Raw genomic sequence first — 17,002 nt, forward strand, 5'->3', positions numbered from 1 at the left:
TAGTTTCGCACAGTACCGCGTAGCGAATATAGACATTTTGGACAAATAACAGCCGCTGGATAATTCAAGAGACTGTTCCAGACACTACTGGCAATCCAAAAATGGGGAACGATCATTTTTAACTTTTTAGGAACTAGTTTTTATACACCACGCCTGGGAGAATTCCTTTTACAAAATTTCACAAAACAGCTTTGCTAGCTCACGTTCCATTTACACTGGTCTGGGTCATTGTCATGTTTCCATATATATATTTATTTTTTCTATTCAGGGACCACCGTAACGCTGCCAACGTTCCATTGCGTTCAAATCCTTTCAGAATTGTACGACTTTCATGCAGCTATTGCTCCCTTGCGCCTGTCACCTAAAGTCACCGATTGCCCGTTATCCAAGAGAGGAATATGAAGAGTTGTTTTCACATTGTGTAGGTAAGTAATATTTAGGTTACATAGAGCACCACATGCAAAGGTGAATTGTCTTTACAGCGACAGAAAATCCAGAAATGCTCTGTCGACGAGAGAGCTTCAGTTTCTGTTCACTCTTTCTGCCACGCCCAATTAAACAACGGTGTAGTCGGCATGTCACAAACATTTATTCACAATGTCGCCCACAGTGACTGAAAAGAAGTCGACTGCATTGACACGTCATTTCAAAGAGATAAAAAATAAATGAATATTTCACCATCAATAATCCAAAATAATATTGTTAATGTTCTCGTGTTCAATGTCAGTGTCATATTATGCCATCTGGTAAGATGCAATGATTGAAAGGAGGCAGCTCTACTGCGGGATTGGGGCCATTATCGACTACGTATTGAAGAGAGTAAAATTATGTATGTTCCTTTCCTTCCCACAACAACAACACCCACCCACCCACCCACCCGTCCCTCCTCTGAAGAAATACAAAAGCTGTAACTGACACATTCAGCCTTTCAGAGTAATTTCCACTGACCTGCAACATTTTCTGATACAATTCGGATACAGTGTTATACTGCTCACAGTGGTGCTAACTGAAACAGTGTTCTACAGTGTAACAAGTTCATACCAACTCATTCTCCGCTGTAGAAACAATGTTACACAGTTAGTAAACCTGCAAGGGCTTAAACTCAGTTATTCTACAGTGCATATTGAGACTAACAGATCCATTCTGTTTGGTTTGGTTTGTTTGTTGTTTAACGCTGTTCTCAGCAATATTCCAGCTATATTATTGTACTACTACTTATAACACCTACTCAAGTATATAATTCTCACAGCAGATGGTTTCATGGAGATTATGTCAGTAAGTAATAGGCTTATTTAGAATCCTGGATTGTATACCGTATGGTGACTAATTGCAATATCAGTGCTGATATTTAGTATTAAACTCCAGTGCATATGGGGGGTTATGCAACACTTGTGTTTGTTGTTTAACGCCGCACTCAGCAATATTCCAGCTATATGACGGCGATCTGTAAATAATCGAGTCTGGCCTAGACAATCCAGTGATTGACATCATGAGCACCGGTCCTCAAAATTGGGATACAATGACATGCATCAACCAAGTCAGCAATCCTGACCAACTGATCCCTTTAGTCGCCTCTTACCACAAGCATAGTCGCCATTTGCGGCAAGCATGGGTTGCTGAGGACCTATTCTACCCCTGATCTTCATGGGTCTCTGTTTTAATGTGTGTGTGGTATGAATATCATATCTATCTAAGTTAGCAGTGGACCTGCTGTCATATATTACACGGGGCCTGAAGTTAGCAGCGGGTTCATTATTCGTTATTCGTTTTTCGTTTGTTATTAAGACTTGATCTGCGCCACTATATCCATCTGCTTCATTTTGTTTATTCAAACTTTTGGTTGAACCGGGCCTTCTGGTTTTTCTGTCGATGTTATGGTTGCAGAATAAACTGCATTGTGTTGAGTTGTAGACTAATTCTTGGCGCTGTACACATTTTCAGTGTACACAAGTCAGTCGCTGGTTTTTGTCTATATCTGAAGCCATGTAAGATGACTTGCTGACCACCTTTCTGCAGCGTGAAGTATTCAACTTTCTTTGGATAAGCCATTGTTTAAAGATATTAAGTGTTTAAGAGGTCGCCTTCTGCCTTAGCAATTTCGCTGACCTGTCCCTCTTTGGGACTCATGTGTGTGAGTAGGGTACACATATCTATTGTGAGTTTGGTATTAACATAATTTCTTTTTTTGTATTGATATGATTTCTATTTTCGTATGTTGATATAATTTCATTTTTATCCTTGGCTGCTCTGTTTATATACATTCGAGCAGCTGTCCATCTCTCAGAAATAGAGTTAGTTTTGCCTTCGCTATTGCATCTCTTGGCTTTAGGAGATCTATGACAGATAGCGGGTCTAACTGCAATTCTTGTTTTAACCTAGCCCGGCAAGGGTGGAAACTGGACTTTTATAGTCAGTTAACTCCCTTGCCACAGGAAGATGGTGTCCTGCTGGTGAAATTAGATTAACTTATATTCAATGATATATGAAAAGTTCTGTTGTTTCAAATAGTGATGTAGCAATGTAGCCCTGGGTGAAGGCAATGAAGCCATGATTTCAATTGGAATGCCCTTGATTCGTTCGTTCGTTCATTCGGAGATTTAACGTGCGCTTTCCGCGTGTAATAAATTACACTTTATCTCGCACACGGGGAAGCACTTATACTATTGGGGAAAAAAGCGTAATGAATAAATAAAGAAGTGCGACCCCAAAAAATGTAAATTAGGTAAACCTAAAATGATAATCTAGGGGGGTGGGTTTTGGCTGGGAGGGAGGGGGTGATAAGAGAATAATAATAATATGGAAAAAGTTGGGCTTGGTTGGGGGGGGAGGGGGTCAGGCTTGGGAAGGCACGGCGGCTGGCGAGCTGGTGTGGTGGTGGAAGCTGGAGCTGACTGTTTTTCCCCAGCCAGGAGCCTCCTGGCTAGGTCAAGCTTCCCTGGAGGGAGAGCTTGGAACAGTGCGGTGGTGAGGCAGGCGGCAGCGTTGGTGATGAAGAGGGCTGACTTGAAGATTGCAGTCGACCAGGAAATCTGAGAGATCCTGGTAGCTGTGGATTTCATGTTCAAATCGCTCTTCTCCCCAGTACTGCACCAGCACCATGGGTGGGCGTGGCCGGTTGCTAGGGTATACCTTGCCGCTCTCATGCTGGTAGCAGGGGTTAGGGTGGACCTTGTGCTGCTCCAGGATGAGGCTGGCCTTCTGGGCAAGGTCGATACGGACGTCTTCCTAAACAACTGGTTCTGGAACCGGGTCAGTTTGGACTTGGCTGGTGTTAAGGGAGGGGCCTGGTGTTACGGCGGTCTGTGTTTCCGTGGTCTTGCTTGTTGGGGGTGATGGGAGGGGGGGAGAGTCAGGGGAGAAGATACTTCTCCTCTTTCTCTTCTTCCTTCCGTGTCCTGTCCCTACAGGCGTGTGAAAGGGCTCCTCCCCTCTGGATTCGAGGGGAGCGAGTTCCAATGCTGCTGTTGGGGGCGGGAGGGGCGGCCTGGCCTTCAGTACCGGGCGTGGTGCAGCAGGGGTAGGGGCCGGGGTGGTTTTCTCCATAGGCTTGGTCTTGGCCGGAGCTTTGACCAGAGGCCTTTTCCTTTGACCTAAGTCAAAGGAGATGGAGAGGATGGATGTACTGGATTTGTAGGAAGTCCTGAGGGAGTAGTCACCAACCCGGTAGGCCACTGCCACTGGAGCCCCACTCCATGAAGCTGAGTATGAGGTCCTGCATTTATAGTGGTGGGGGTGCCAAGGTGCTTGGTGACCCTCAAACTGTGAGAAGGCTGTTTTTATTTGATGGCTTACAGATCTCTGACTAACTGAGAAGTGGAAATACAAACAAGATTATTATATTTGTCATAACGTTATTTGGGTGAGCTGGTTAAGTAGGCAGAAAATGAGGATAATTTGACTTAGGCTGCAGGATGTGTCTATGTTTGCAGGTCATGTAAACATGCATGTTACTTTTGTTAGGAAGCTTGTTCTTTTCATCAGGTGTTAGCAGTGGCCAAAGGTTATATACATTATTCATACAAAAGTTCAGACAGGAAAATTATGATACATTGTACTTATATGATAACTGCAAATAGTTTTGGAAAGGACTAAAACGCGTTAATGGCAAGTCTACGATGACAGTGAAGGAAATAAGATTAAAACCAAGTATCTAACTTTATTATTTTCCATTAGATAAATCAACATTAACATGCCTTTTCACATAAACATCAAGCATATTACATTAACATCAATCTATTGATATCCTAAGTATAGATGCGTATTACAATGGCTGTCAATAAGCCCTTTGAATAATAACACTATGAAATCTATTTCAGAACACATTATTAAAAATCATACACACTGACCACTGTGTTGGGGCCACACAAACATTGGGGGGAAAAAAGCAGTCCCTCAGACTTTCTCATGTCGTACAATACTGACACTAGTCTTCAGCTATAAACAGCGGTATTTAGCCATACTTTAGGGTGGTCCCGTTAGCAATGAGGTTGTCGTCTGAAGTTTACTGAGAAAGCAATTTGTGAAATGCAGGACTTTCTCATTGATAGCATCTATGTAACATTTTGGGGTAAGACATATAGGCAAGAGGTAGGCATCCCCCCATGGGCACAAATTGTGCTCCCTTTCTTGCTAATCCTTTTCTTTATGCATATGAATCGGAATTTCTGCTCGGACTGGCAAAGTCAAAACAAGGCAATTTGGTAAAGTTGTTAAACATAAGCTTCAGGTACATTGATGATTTGATATCGTTCAATAACAGCCAAAGAGAAATAACTTTCAATATTGTAAGATATAGTTTTCCCGACAATAGTGTTTCTAGTAATAGTTGCAGGATAATAATAAACTAATTGGGAACACATTATAATCGGTAGTGAAATAGGACAGGAGATGTTATGACGCCCAACAATCTTGAAGTGCGAAAGGGGTAAGGTGGGAAATTTTAATGTTGATGTTTTTGGAATAGTAGTGAGTAATACCGTAATGTTTTATCAAACATTCATTCACTCGACAAGGTATAGTGTATGAGTCTCCCAATGTCAATTTGAGGGAGTCTGTCCCACACCTCATGGTCGGAGGCCTATGACATTGACGCACATGCCTCCCTATGATGTCGCAGACGTGTTTAATGGGGGAAAGGTTCTGGCCATGGCATTCTATGGATGTTGCAGTGCAGGAGGTGAACATTGGCGATTTGTCCACGGTGAGCATGGGCCTTGTCTTCCTGAACCACAAAGCTTTACCCACGCGCCTTGCAAAGGGTGCAACATAGGATGTCAGAATGTTGTCCCGATAATACTGTCAAGTGCCACTTCCTTGCACTTAGTCATAGCCATGCCACCCCATACCATAACCGATCCACCACCACATTTATCATCAGGACGTTCATTTCGACGTTGCCAGGCACGACCACACAAAATGAATGGTTTTGATGTTGCGTACACCATTGACGTCTGTTGGCTATATAACGATTTGTAAGGGGCGGCACAACACGTGGTCGTCGAGCTGCAAGTAGACGATATCTGTTCATGGTCTGCTAATCACAGACTGGGAAACATAGAACGTACTGGCCACTGAACGCTGACTTCGAACTTCAGCGTGAGGCACGTACAAACTTTTGGTTTTGGACTTGAGTTTCACAGACATAAACGGTCTTGCAAAGAATGTTTTGTCGACCGCGCGTTTCTGTGTTTTAATACTGGGCATTAACATTTACATTTCATGATCCCTACCTTTCTTTAAGAGTGTATGTTCTCATATGCATGGTTGGTCGTATAGGTTTTTTTATGTAAATATAAAGTAATATACAAATACCATGCCATTGCATTAATATGTACGGGAGCGTTATAGTTTTTTAAAAAAATTATTGTGTTTGACATTCGAAAGTGTTGTTTTGCATGACCGTTTGGAGATAGTGCAGTATTTCTTATGCAAACTTGTCTGATGGAACATATGCCATCAGGCTTAATGACTGACTATCATCTGCAAAACCTCTAGTAATCGATGTCTGTATTTCGATGAAAAACGTATTCTAGTTTAAAAGGAAGATGAGTGATGATTGCATGCAGCTGTGTATTTAAGTTCTCCTTTATTTGCGAAACCATCAGTGAGTTGGATAACATGCTGAAATAATTACGACTACTTAGGGATAGCACCGAAGCTTTATTGTTATTGAATCTGACAATGACAATAAGCAGCGAAACATGTTTGTTCCATACCTTTCTCAACTGAATGCTTCGATAACCACTCACATGTTTCCGTAATCTACAACCAGGCCTGTCCCACTCTCGAAGGCCGACATGCGTCGAAACAATCAGAAGCCGCATCAGGATCAATATTTAATTTCATTTTGGGAATACGCTTTTGTTTATGAAATGTGGAAAAATGTAGAGTGTCGGTTCCACACCCCAGTGTATACGGAGAAGAGAATTGTATTATATTAATTGACGTTGTTACTTGTAGTGCAATGTTGGTTGATTACGACATGTGTTCATTTGAGCTATCACTTGTCTTGGCTTTCCAAAACTGCATTCAGTGTAATATCCATTTTGATGATATACCGAAATATTAACAATATAACAAATGATATAATTAGCTATATAGAATTACCTGTTATCAAGACGAGACAAAAGTAAGGACACTCTATACTTTCAATTAAAAACATACATGTACTAAAATATTAGAATTTGTAAAGTGATGTTTAACTTTGCTTTATTAGCATATAAACGAGGTTTTTTTGTGTAGATGGATTATAAATATCAAAACTAGGGTAGTGGTAATATATTTTAAACGGATTTAACTTTATGAATATATATTTGGGTGATTATCTGGTTTCTAAGATACCTCTACACAAACACCTCTGTCTCAGATACCTGTCACATACCTTTATTACCTTAACAAAAGATAACTGAACAAACCAATACAGGTTGCTGGAAGAAAAACAGATTCCCCAATAAACATTCACAACCACAAATAAAAAACGCAAAGATATATAAGATTATATATTATGGGTTATAAATTACCTAAATGAGTGTAAGATACTTGTATGGGTTAATGCTATTTATGTTATATCTGGCATATATTTTGTACTCAGCCACATGTCTTTACTTTGGTTGATATCATTGTAATTCTTACTTTTTTTATAACACCTTAAATCTGAACGATCATTGAATATTAAAGCTTCTTTGTTGTTTAATGCCGCACGAAGCAATATTCCACTTATATGACAGCTGCTCATACAAAATCGAGACATCACCATGCAAACCAGTAATGGATATTGTAAGCAACAATCCCCGCTGTCGAGGTACGATGGCAAGTTACCGAGTCTGACCACCCCATCCATTAGCATAGGCTACTTGGGAACTTCTTGTCTAAATAGTTACGATTGTGCAGTGAGGTTATCTGAAACTCTTTCGAGGTACGATGGCAAGTTACCGAGTCTGATCACCCCATCTTGGGAACTTCTTGTCTAAATAGTTACGATTGCGCAGTGAGGTTATCTGACACACTTTCGAGGTAACCCCTCATTATGACAGCTGAAGTGATACAAGATAATTGTGATGCACAGCATCAAGGTCCAGCCACAGACAGCAAGTAGGCATCAGTATATACGATGTCAAACACGATTAGTAACATAGCAACAATGTCGAAACAGCCTGCGTGATTTTGACTACAGTGTACTCTTCAGTTGATTAATAACACTCAACCTTCATATGAAAGGCCGCTTACATCTGTGGAATGTGAAATTGAAGTGAATTGGTTAAAATTGCCATATCATATGTAGCAGCTTCCTTGTTCGATGTATATGGGTAATGGCACATGCGCTTGATAATTGTGCAAATCCTCCTAACAGAATTATACCTTTTAAATAAAACATATTCCCTTTATGTCCAGTTCTCAAACTGTTAGGTATAACCTACGTTTTGCTCTGGATTCCAATATCACCTTCAGTTGATTTTTTTTCCAGAGAACCGCAAAAACTCAAAAGTTTGAATAAAGTTCAAACATGCTCATTTCTTAGAGAGGGCACCCGTTGGGCATTTGTCTGATTATCATGTGAAGTTTCACAATACTGTTGAACTGCTTATGGGTTAAGCTCCGGAAATTTACCCTAATCACTACTCTCATTTGGACATGTCCAAAGTGTTGCATCGGGAATACAAATAATCCATCCATGGTACAGCCAAGAACATGTAGAGGTTGTCATGGAAATGACAAATACAAAATTCTTTGGAATAGGCCCCTATACAGCCTAAGACATATCCATGTTAACAAACCTCATCTTATCTTTTTTGATAAGTCCAATAAAATCATTTATATTATTGAATTTTCTGGCCCTTTTGACGCTAATGTGATTGCCAAGATTTAGGGCAAATATGTGGACCTCACTGTTGAAATGTCACGCTTGCATCCCAAGTTGTATGACTGCTCATTGCTTTCGGTGCCTTAGGATTGGTACTTCCTAATCCGTTGACTGACATTGGGAGAGTACCTGGGTTTGCTACCAGGAATTCAGCCCTTCTGGCTATCTGCTAATTACAGAAGGCTGCAGTGTTGGGGAGTCTTCACATTCTTAGAAAAGTTCTGGGTCGGTTCGACTAAGTTTTGGTTCCCATTCCCTGCCAGGGCTGTGTGTAGAGGGAGCTAGGGCCCTGAGCTAAGTCCAATACTATGCACCAGATTCACCGAGTTAATCCTCAATTCACTACACACGTTGAAGCAGGTTATACTACGGCAAGGGAAATGTCGTGTCTGGGGGTGAGGGGTGTTCATGTTAGACTGAATAGTACTGCTTGAAAAGGTAGGTCTATATGATGGTAGTGATGGTGAGAGCTAAAGTTCTGTTGGTAGATTGTTCCATAGTGTAGGAGCACAGTATTTGAAAAATATATGACCAAAGTGTTTCAAGCCGGTTTCTGCAACTTGCATTAGGTGTTTCAGAATGGATTGATCTAGCTGGCTTATATTTAGGCAAAAGTTCCATCAGATACAGTGGGGTTGATTCATTGAAGCATTTGTAGGCTAATGTCAATAGTTTCAAATCAATTCTAGCTTTGAGAGGCAACCGATGCAGTGACGTCAGAGAAGGAGTTTTGCGGGTCCATTTTGAAGTTCTTGTAACAATATGTGGAATTGTGTTTTGTATTGGTTGAAGCCCCTTGAGTTGTACATTTGTGATGTTACCTATCAGACTTACAATAGTCAAGCCTTAATAGGATTAAAGATCTGGCCATCAGATGTGCAGAATCTCTTGTGACCATATGTTGAATGCGTCCCATGTTCCAGAGATGAAAGAAGTCTTGGAGATGTGGCTTACATGCTGTTCCATTGTAAGGCCACAGTCCAGATGAACCCCAAGACTTTTCCCTGAATCAGAGAAGGCATGCAGGAGTCCCTAACAAGAATGTTGTACATTCCTACCTGTTTAAGCTTTGAGCTGATTCCAAATAGCACTGCCTCAGTCTCATTGTCATTTAATTCCAGCCTGTTTACAATCACCCATGATTTGATGGGTCTTGTGGAAGCTCTTTATCAGTTGTGTGTTGTCGGTATTGCAGTGGTAACTCGTGAGACACTTAATGATGACTTGACTCATACTTTTAGGACTATTCCATATGATATTGCTTGGTCTATAATGTCAAATGAATAAGACAGGCCATGTAGGACATAATAAATCTATATTGCCTCATTTCGCATTCTCAGTAGTGCAGTCTCTGAACTGTGGCCAGCTCTAAATGCAGATTAGAATTTATCCATTATGTTTTTGCATCTATGTTTCTGAGAGTCGAATTGTCACTGCCTTTTAAAGCACTTTGGCGATGAAGAGTAAACTTTATTCTGTTTGGTAATTTCCCAGAAGACCTGTATTCAGAATATGTTTTTTTATGAGAGGTTTGACAATAGCCTCCTTGAGACATCTCGGAACTTCCCTCGATGAAAAACTTAGATTGATCATCTTTGTCATGACAGGATGTTGGATATTTGGTTGGATAGGATCAAGTAGGCATGATGTTGGATATTTGGTTGGATAGGATCAAGTAGGCAGGATGTTTGGATATTTGGTTGGATAGCATCAAGTAGGCAGGATGTTGGATATTTGGTTGGATAGGATCAAGTAGGCAGGATGTTTGGATATTTGGTTGGATAGGATCCAGTAGGCAGGATGTTGGATATTTGGTTGGATAGGATCAAGTAGGCAGGATGTTGGTTTGGAGTCCATGATCAATTTCCGTACCTCTAACTCGGAGAATGGTTTAAATTCCTCCATTGTGTTGCCAATTAAACGATCAGGGTTGATATCCTTTGGAGACTCGCCCCATGAACACTCTGGAACAATGTCAGTATGACTGTCAGATATAGTCTGTTCATTAAGACTATGTTGAAGTTTCTGTATTTCGCTAACCAAGAAATTGCTTAAATCATTGGCACATCATCGGGAGCTTAGTGATTTGGGCAGAATCTTGTCAGTCTTCTTGACCTTTTAACCTTGAAACTTTTAAAGATCACCTGGCTGACTATCACTGTCCTTGATACACTACTGCTTTGTAGATCTGCCTATGATCTACTAAGAATCTGCTTTTCGACTGCTAGTGCATGCTGATCTAGTAGTTTGGTAAGGGAAGAGTTGTAATTTTGACAGATTTTGTCAATGTCATTTGATGGGGACATGTTCTGTATGTGGAATCTTTTGATGAAATGCTGACTTTGACCTGTTGCTGAAATGTTCTGCATGTGTGGCCTGGATGTGAAATTTCTATAAATCTGGCCTAATTGTGAAATGTTCAACCTGATGGTAGAGTGTAAGTTTGACCTTATGCAGAAATGTTTGTACGTGTAACCTGGAGGTAAAATTAGAAAAATAAAATAAAATTAATCCTCCATTGAATGATATTTAAAAAGGTGTGTCATTGACAATCGCCATATGGCATTTTGTCTGGCTTGGTGATGAGACTTCTGTCTGACTGACCTGTCACTGGATAGTTCTGTTTGTCTGACCTCATGTTAAAATTGTCTGTATGTTTTAAGTGATTGTGAAATGTTCTGTATCTGTGACATGACATGTCCTGTATCTTCTGACCTGGTAGAGATATGTATAGTTTGTGTGTCCTGCCATCTTCCCGAGGCAAGAGCGTTAACTGACTATAAAAGTCCAGTTTTGCCCTTGCTGAACGAGGCTGGTATTATGGAGTTACATTTTGGCTGGACTAACGAGTCTATGCATAGTCAAATCAAAATCTCGCAACGAAATCGAAATCCGGTTCGTAAACTGCCGTACAAATTTTGGTCGATTGCAGGATTTGCACAGCATGTGCACTGCCAACTCGTTGTGAACAGTAATTTCCAAATCTTTTGAAGATTTAGTCAAGGTGCTCACGTGATTTGATGCACTTCGTGATGTAAACCCGTTTTCTCACACCATAGATCTTGATTATCGATCAGATTGTCTTGACTGGGGGCTGCCATTTTGTTTGAGGCAAATGCAAGTGATACGTGAGGTGGAATCTGATATTAGTCCATAGGAGAGGCATAGAAGTGACTTAATTTGTAACAGCCACTGGTGGCGCTATGATTGAGCCCAGGAATTCCAGCCTAGTTTGGCAAGGGTGGAAACTGGACTTTTAAAGTCAGTAAACTCCCTTGCCTCAGGAAGATGGTGTCCTGCTGCTGAAATGACCTTTATTATCCCCCGCCATGAAGTGGAAGGGGGATATAGGAATGGGTGCCGTCCGTCCGTCCGTCTCATTTCGTTTCCGGAGCAGATCTTGACTCATACTTTGCCCCATGAACACTCTGGAACAATGTCAGTATGACTGTCAGATATAGTCTGTTCATTAAGACTATGTTGAAGTTTCTGTATTTCGCTAACCAAGAAATTGCTTAAATCATTGGCACATCATCGGGAGCTTAGTGATTTGGGCAGAATCTTGTCAGTCTTCTTGACCTTTTAACCTTGAAACTTTTAAAGATCACCTGGCTGACTATCACTGTCCTTGATACACTACTGCTTTGTAGATCTGCCTATGATCTACTAAGAATCTGCTTTTCGACTGCTAGTGCATGCTGATCTAGTAGTTTGGTAAGGGAAGAGTTGTAATTTTGACAGATTTTGTCAATGTCATTTGATGGGGACATGTTCTGTATGTGGAATCTTTTGATGAAATGCTGACTTTGACCTGTTGCTGAAATGTTCTGCATGTGTGGCCTGGATGTGAAATTTCTATAAATCTGGCCTAATTGTGAAATGTTCAACCTGATGGTAGAGTGTAAGTTTGACCTTATGCAGAAATGTTTGTACGTGTAACCTGGAGGTAAAATTAGAAAAATAAAATAAAATTAATCCTCCATTGAATGATATTTAAAAAGGTGTGTCATTGACAATCGCCATATGGCATTTTGTCTGGCTTGGTGATGAGACTTCTGTCTGACTGACCTGTCACTGGATAGTTCTGTTTGTCTGACCTCATGTTAAAATTGTCTGTATGTTTTAAGTGATTGTGAAATGTTCTGTATCTGTGACATGACATGTCCTGTATCTTCTGACCTGGTAGAGATATGTATAGTTTGTGTGTCCTGCCATCTTCCCGAGGCAAGAGCGTTAACTGACTATAAAAGTCCAGTTTTGCCCTTGCTGAACGAGGCTGGTATTATGGAGTTACATTTTGGCTGGACTAACGAGTCTATGCATAGTCAAATCAAAATCTCGCAACGAAATCGAAATCCGGTTCGTAAACTGCCGTACAGATTTTGGTCGATTGCAGGATTTGCACAGCATGTGCACTGCCAACTCGTTGTGAACAGTAATTTCCAAATCTTTTGAAGATTTAGTCAAGGTGCTCACGTGATTTGATGCACTTCGTGATGTAAACCCGTTTTCTCACACCATAGATCTTGATTATCGATCAGATTGTCTTGACTGGGGGCTGCCATTTTGTTTGAGGCAAATGCAAGTGATACGTGAGGTGGAATCTGATATTAGTCCATAGGAGAGGCATAGAAGTGACTTAATTTGTAACAGCCACTGGTGGCGCTATGATTGAGCCCAGGAATTCCAGCCTAGTTTGGCAAGGGTGGAAACTGGACTTTTAAAGTCAGTAAACTCCCTTGCCTCAGGAAGATGGTGTCCTGCTGCTGAAATGACCTTTATTATCCCCCGCCATGAAGTGGAAGGGGGATATAGGAATGGGTGCCGTCCGTCCGTCCGTCTCATTTCGTTTCCGGAGCAGATCTTGAAAACCATACCATATTTCTTCACCAAACTTGGCACATAGATAGGTCTAGTGGTGAACTGGTGCCTTTTGATAGTTTTGGATTTTTTAAAACTATATTCTTTTAGTTTCCATGGCAACAACTTTGATTTAGACTGAAAATGGTGGTAGTCCTCGTTTCCGGAGCAGATCTTGAAAACCATACCATTTTTCTTCACCATATTTTGCACATTGATAGGTCTAGTGGTGAACTGGTGCCTTTGGATAGTTTTGGATTAAAAAAAAGAAGTTATTTATCGAGTTTCCATGGCAACGACTTTGAATTAGACTGAAAATGGAGGTAGTCCTCGTTTCCAGAGCAGATCTTGAAAAACGTACTAAATTTCTTTACAAAAAGGCCCAGTGAACATAGTTCACAGGAGCTAATGCATTGCACACACCTGACATGTCATACTGGCGGGGGATGTGAGTATTTCATGCTTGTTTAAATTAGATTAACTTATATTCAATGATATATGAAACGTTCTGTTGTGTCAAATAGTGATGTAGCAATGTAGCCCTGGGTGAAGGCAATGAAGCCATGATTTCAGTAATGTTCCTGTTTGTGCGACCTGGTGGTGACATGTTCCGTATGTCCGACTTGATGCTGAAATACGTGCTGTACTGTCCTTGCCAACCATTACCTCGCTATGTAGCCCTGGGTAAAGGCAATGAAAGCATGGTTTCAATAATGATTGATTCCTGTATCCACAGGGACTCACCAGGGACTCCATCATGTGTATCCGGTGCCATGTCTTGATTACTCCTGCACAAAACATACAAGAGGCCATGCGATGCTATTTGAATAAGTTGTGATGACAGGACACGATCAATTGTCCATCCACTGAAATGCTTAGTGATAAATTGATAATGATTATTGTAGTTACAGACCTGACATATTGGAGGGTTGGGGTTTACCCAACAAAACAAATCGTTCACTAGGCGAGTCCTGAATACTAAAGTGTCGTTGCTCCAAACAAAATAACTTGGCTCCTTTTAGGGTCTTTCATTTTATGGTTTGTTGATTCGTTTCATTGCATTAGTCTGCAAAGAGTATCATTTTTTAGAAATGTCAACTTAAAAGCAATGCATTGCCTCGGATACACGTACAAACATTTGAATACAGTGAATAGCTCTGTTTGAACTGCGCCGCGCTCACAGAACATTTCCTGGCAAGAGGGAAACACACAGGGATTGTAGAATGCTGGTTACTGTAATTTTGCTTATATCCATGGTGCCATTCGTTGTGCCACAGAACACATCGAGCAGGTTAAAACACCAGATGTTTCGAGACTCTCTCCTCCGTGGTTATCCAATGGACATTCCGCCATATTCTTCAAAGAGATCAGACGATGTCAGTGTGGATGTACACTTCTTCCTAACATACATCAAGGATTTGGACGTCACCAATCAAGTCCTCACTGTATTTGGGACGCTGCTTCTGAAATGGTACGATCCGCTTCTTGCATGGAACAGTTCATCACCTGAGAATCCTACTCATCTCCAATTAAAGTCCAGTGAAATATGGACACCGACATTACTGTTTTCCAATCATGCTGGCTCCCCACCAGATTTCAAGAATGCCTACATATACACCAAGGGGACTGGTGATGTTTTAATGTCTCTCAATGACCTGTTCCACACTCAATGCTACATCGATGTCACACGTTATCCATTCGACCAGCAACAGTGTAACATCATCCTTAATTCAGTGGCAGGCTACAGTTTCCAAAGCAGCAGTGTTAATTCCCTAGCTTTTGAAAGGGTCACAGGGAAGAGTGTTGAGTGGAAGGTAAATAATATTTCTTCACGTATTGACACAATTCCTGAACACTTTGGATTGATAAATGTTGTTAAAATCAAGTTTAAACTGTCACGAGAGTACACATTTTATCTTCTGACAGTCATCACACCCATGTCTCTGTTGTCCCTGATGAACGCCTGTGCCTTCCTTCTGCCTGCCGAGTCGGGAGAGAAGATCTCCTACCTCATCTCAATCCTCGTCACGTACGCTGTGTTCCTTAATTTCATCAATGAAGTGTTGCCCAAGTCGGGAATTCCGTCTCGCCTCGCCATTTATCTGATTCTGGTGTTCTGCCAAAGCTGTGCAGCCATCCTGACAACACTCTGCCTCCTCAACATGTATCATGAAGCAGATGACAAGAATCTGTCCATCACTGGGGTGACACCTGCTGGGACAACGTCTACAAGGGATGGTGGATCACGTCTCGAAATTCAGGGCTCCAACGGCGCAAAGGTGTCTCCGACTGAATCGGACGACAACGTGACCAAAGTCCCGAAGATAAGAGGGAAGAGATGGATCAAATCACTTGAGAGAAAACTGTTTTTGGTGTTCCTGGCATTTGCTCTGTTGTCGTTCATTCCTCTGTTTGTGTGAAACTTATTTGGACATTTCACTGCAAGAAAAACTTTAGCAGTTTGTCCATATATCCTGATTGTGTACGGTCACTCGTTTATTATCTACTAGTCGTCAGCCTAAGTTCGGTTATACTGCATGCAGTCCTATTAAAGGGGGCCTCTGCTCCATGGTTTGGTGCCCAGTTCCAGTCTAGACGGACATGGGTACAATGTGTGAAGCCCATTTCCGGTGTCCCCCGCCGTGATATTGCTGGAATATTGCTAAAAGCGGCGTAAAACCATACTCACTCACTCACTCACTCACTCCAGTCTAAAACTAGACATTCCAATCAGTGTTAAGCCGAGACCAGCATCTGTGTAGTTACTGGAATCTGCTAGATTGATTGAGCAGAAAACAATTGACAAATTTGCTGGGAGAGATAATTGGCCCAATCTGAGACCTCCTTCAAATGTCAGAACTGTGTGACTGTTATTCAGCATGAAATATAGAAAGCTTTATTCTCGAAACGCCCCATTGTTACTAGATCCCACTGTACGGGCATCATATCAGCTCCAACGCATGTGATCAATGTGCAGATATGACAATATATCATACAATCTCTGAAAGTGTTTAAGCAGCACAGTTGTGAATATAAGCACATGTGGCCAAGTGTAGCAAATACTGTGTTGACGTAGTTGAGTTCATGTAAGGATGTGAAACTCATCAGCCATAGCTGGTTCATTATGTTCAGACAAGTACCATATCAATGGAGTCTTACCGGGTATATGTCTGTCTGCATGATACAATGCCGAAAACTGTATTAATGTGTTTTGCCACCTGTTTGCACATTACACGATCACGTATGTACATATGTATCACAGATGCTTCATTATGTTCCGACAAGTATATCAATGGAGTCTTATATGTCTGTCCTCATGATACAATAAACTCTACATCTGAGCCTCGACGGATACTGTGTTGAATAAGTTTCATTTCACCCTGTACGTAACTATATTTGAGGGACTATATGTTAGTCTTGACATGGGGTGTTGCCTGGCTGACTGTGTGGTATCACGGCCCAATGACATAGTCGTTGATCGTGCCGTCCACCATCTGTACTGATAAAAGATTCAAAATCCAAACTTGGTTGTTTACAGGTTTCCATGATATTTTTTCACTTTTGATGAAATGATTCTTGAAATTTGAAAATCCATACCCCGTTTAGTCAGAAATATCATCATACAGTTCTTCCAACTGCTTGTTTGTGAAGGAAATCATAATGCGCGGCCCGTACATCATTGAACACACTTACTATGTGTCGTCACAATCCCAGTGCCTCACAGCTCTTTGTAGACTGGTTCTCGTTCGTACCTGGACGGGAGAGCAGCGACAACAAGCGGAG

General features: G+C 41.2%; 1 protein-coding gene across 1 annotated transcript; it reads left to right on the top strand.

Annotated features, from left to right (window-relative positions):
- The first annotated feature begins 14,472 nt into the window (after positions 1-14,472).
- Positions 14,473-15,639, top strand: LOC139451104 (acetylcholine receptor subunit beta-type acr-2-like). Its single transcript, XM_071232902.1, has one exon. The coding sequence runs from the start codon at positions 14,473-14,475 to the stop codon at positions 15,637-15,639; it is 1,167 nt and encodes a 388-aa protein (XP_071089003.1).
- Positions 15,640-17,002: the final 1,363 nt, after the last annotated feature.

The sequence above is a fragment of the Haliotis cracherodii genome, unplaced genomic scaffold (assembly GCF_022045235.1).
Source record: "Haliotis cracherodii isolate W230 unplaced genomic scaffold, xgHalCrac1.p SCAF_8, whole genome shotgun sequence".
Classification (NCBI taxonomy): domain Eukaryota; kingdom Metazoa; phylum Mollusca; class Gastropoda; order Lepetellida; family Haliotidae; genus Haliotis; species Haliotis cracherodii.

Excerpts from the sequence above, each read along its gene's own strand:
- LOC139451104 (XM_071232902.1), top strand. The coding sequence starts at position 14,473 with ATGGTGCCATTCGTTGTGCCACAGAACACATCGAGCAGGTTAAAACAC.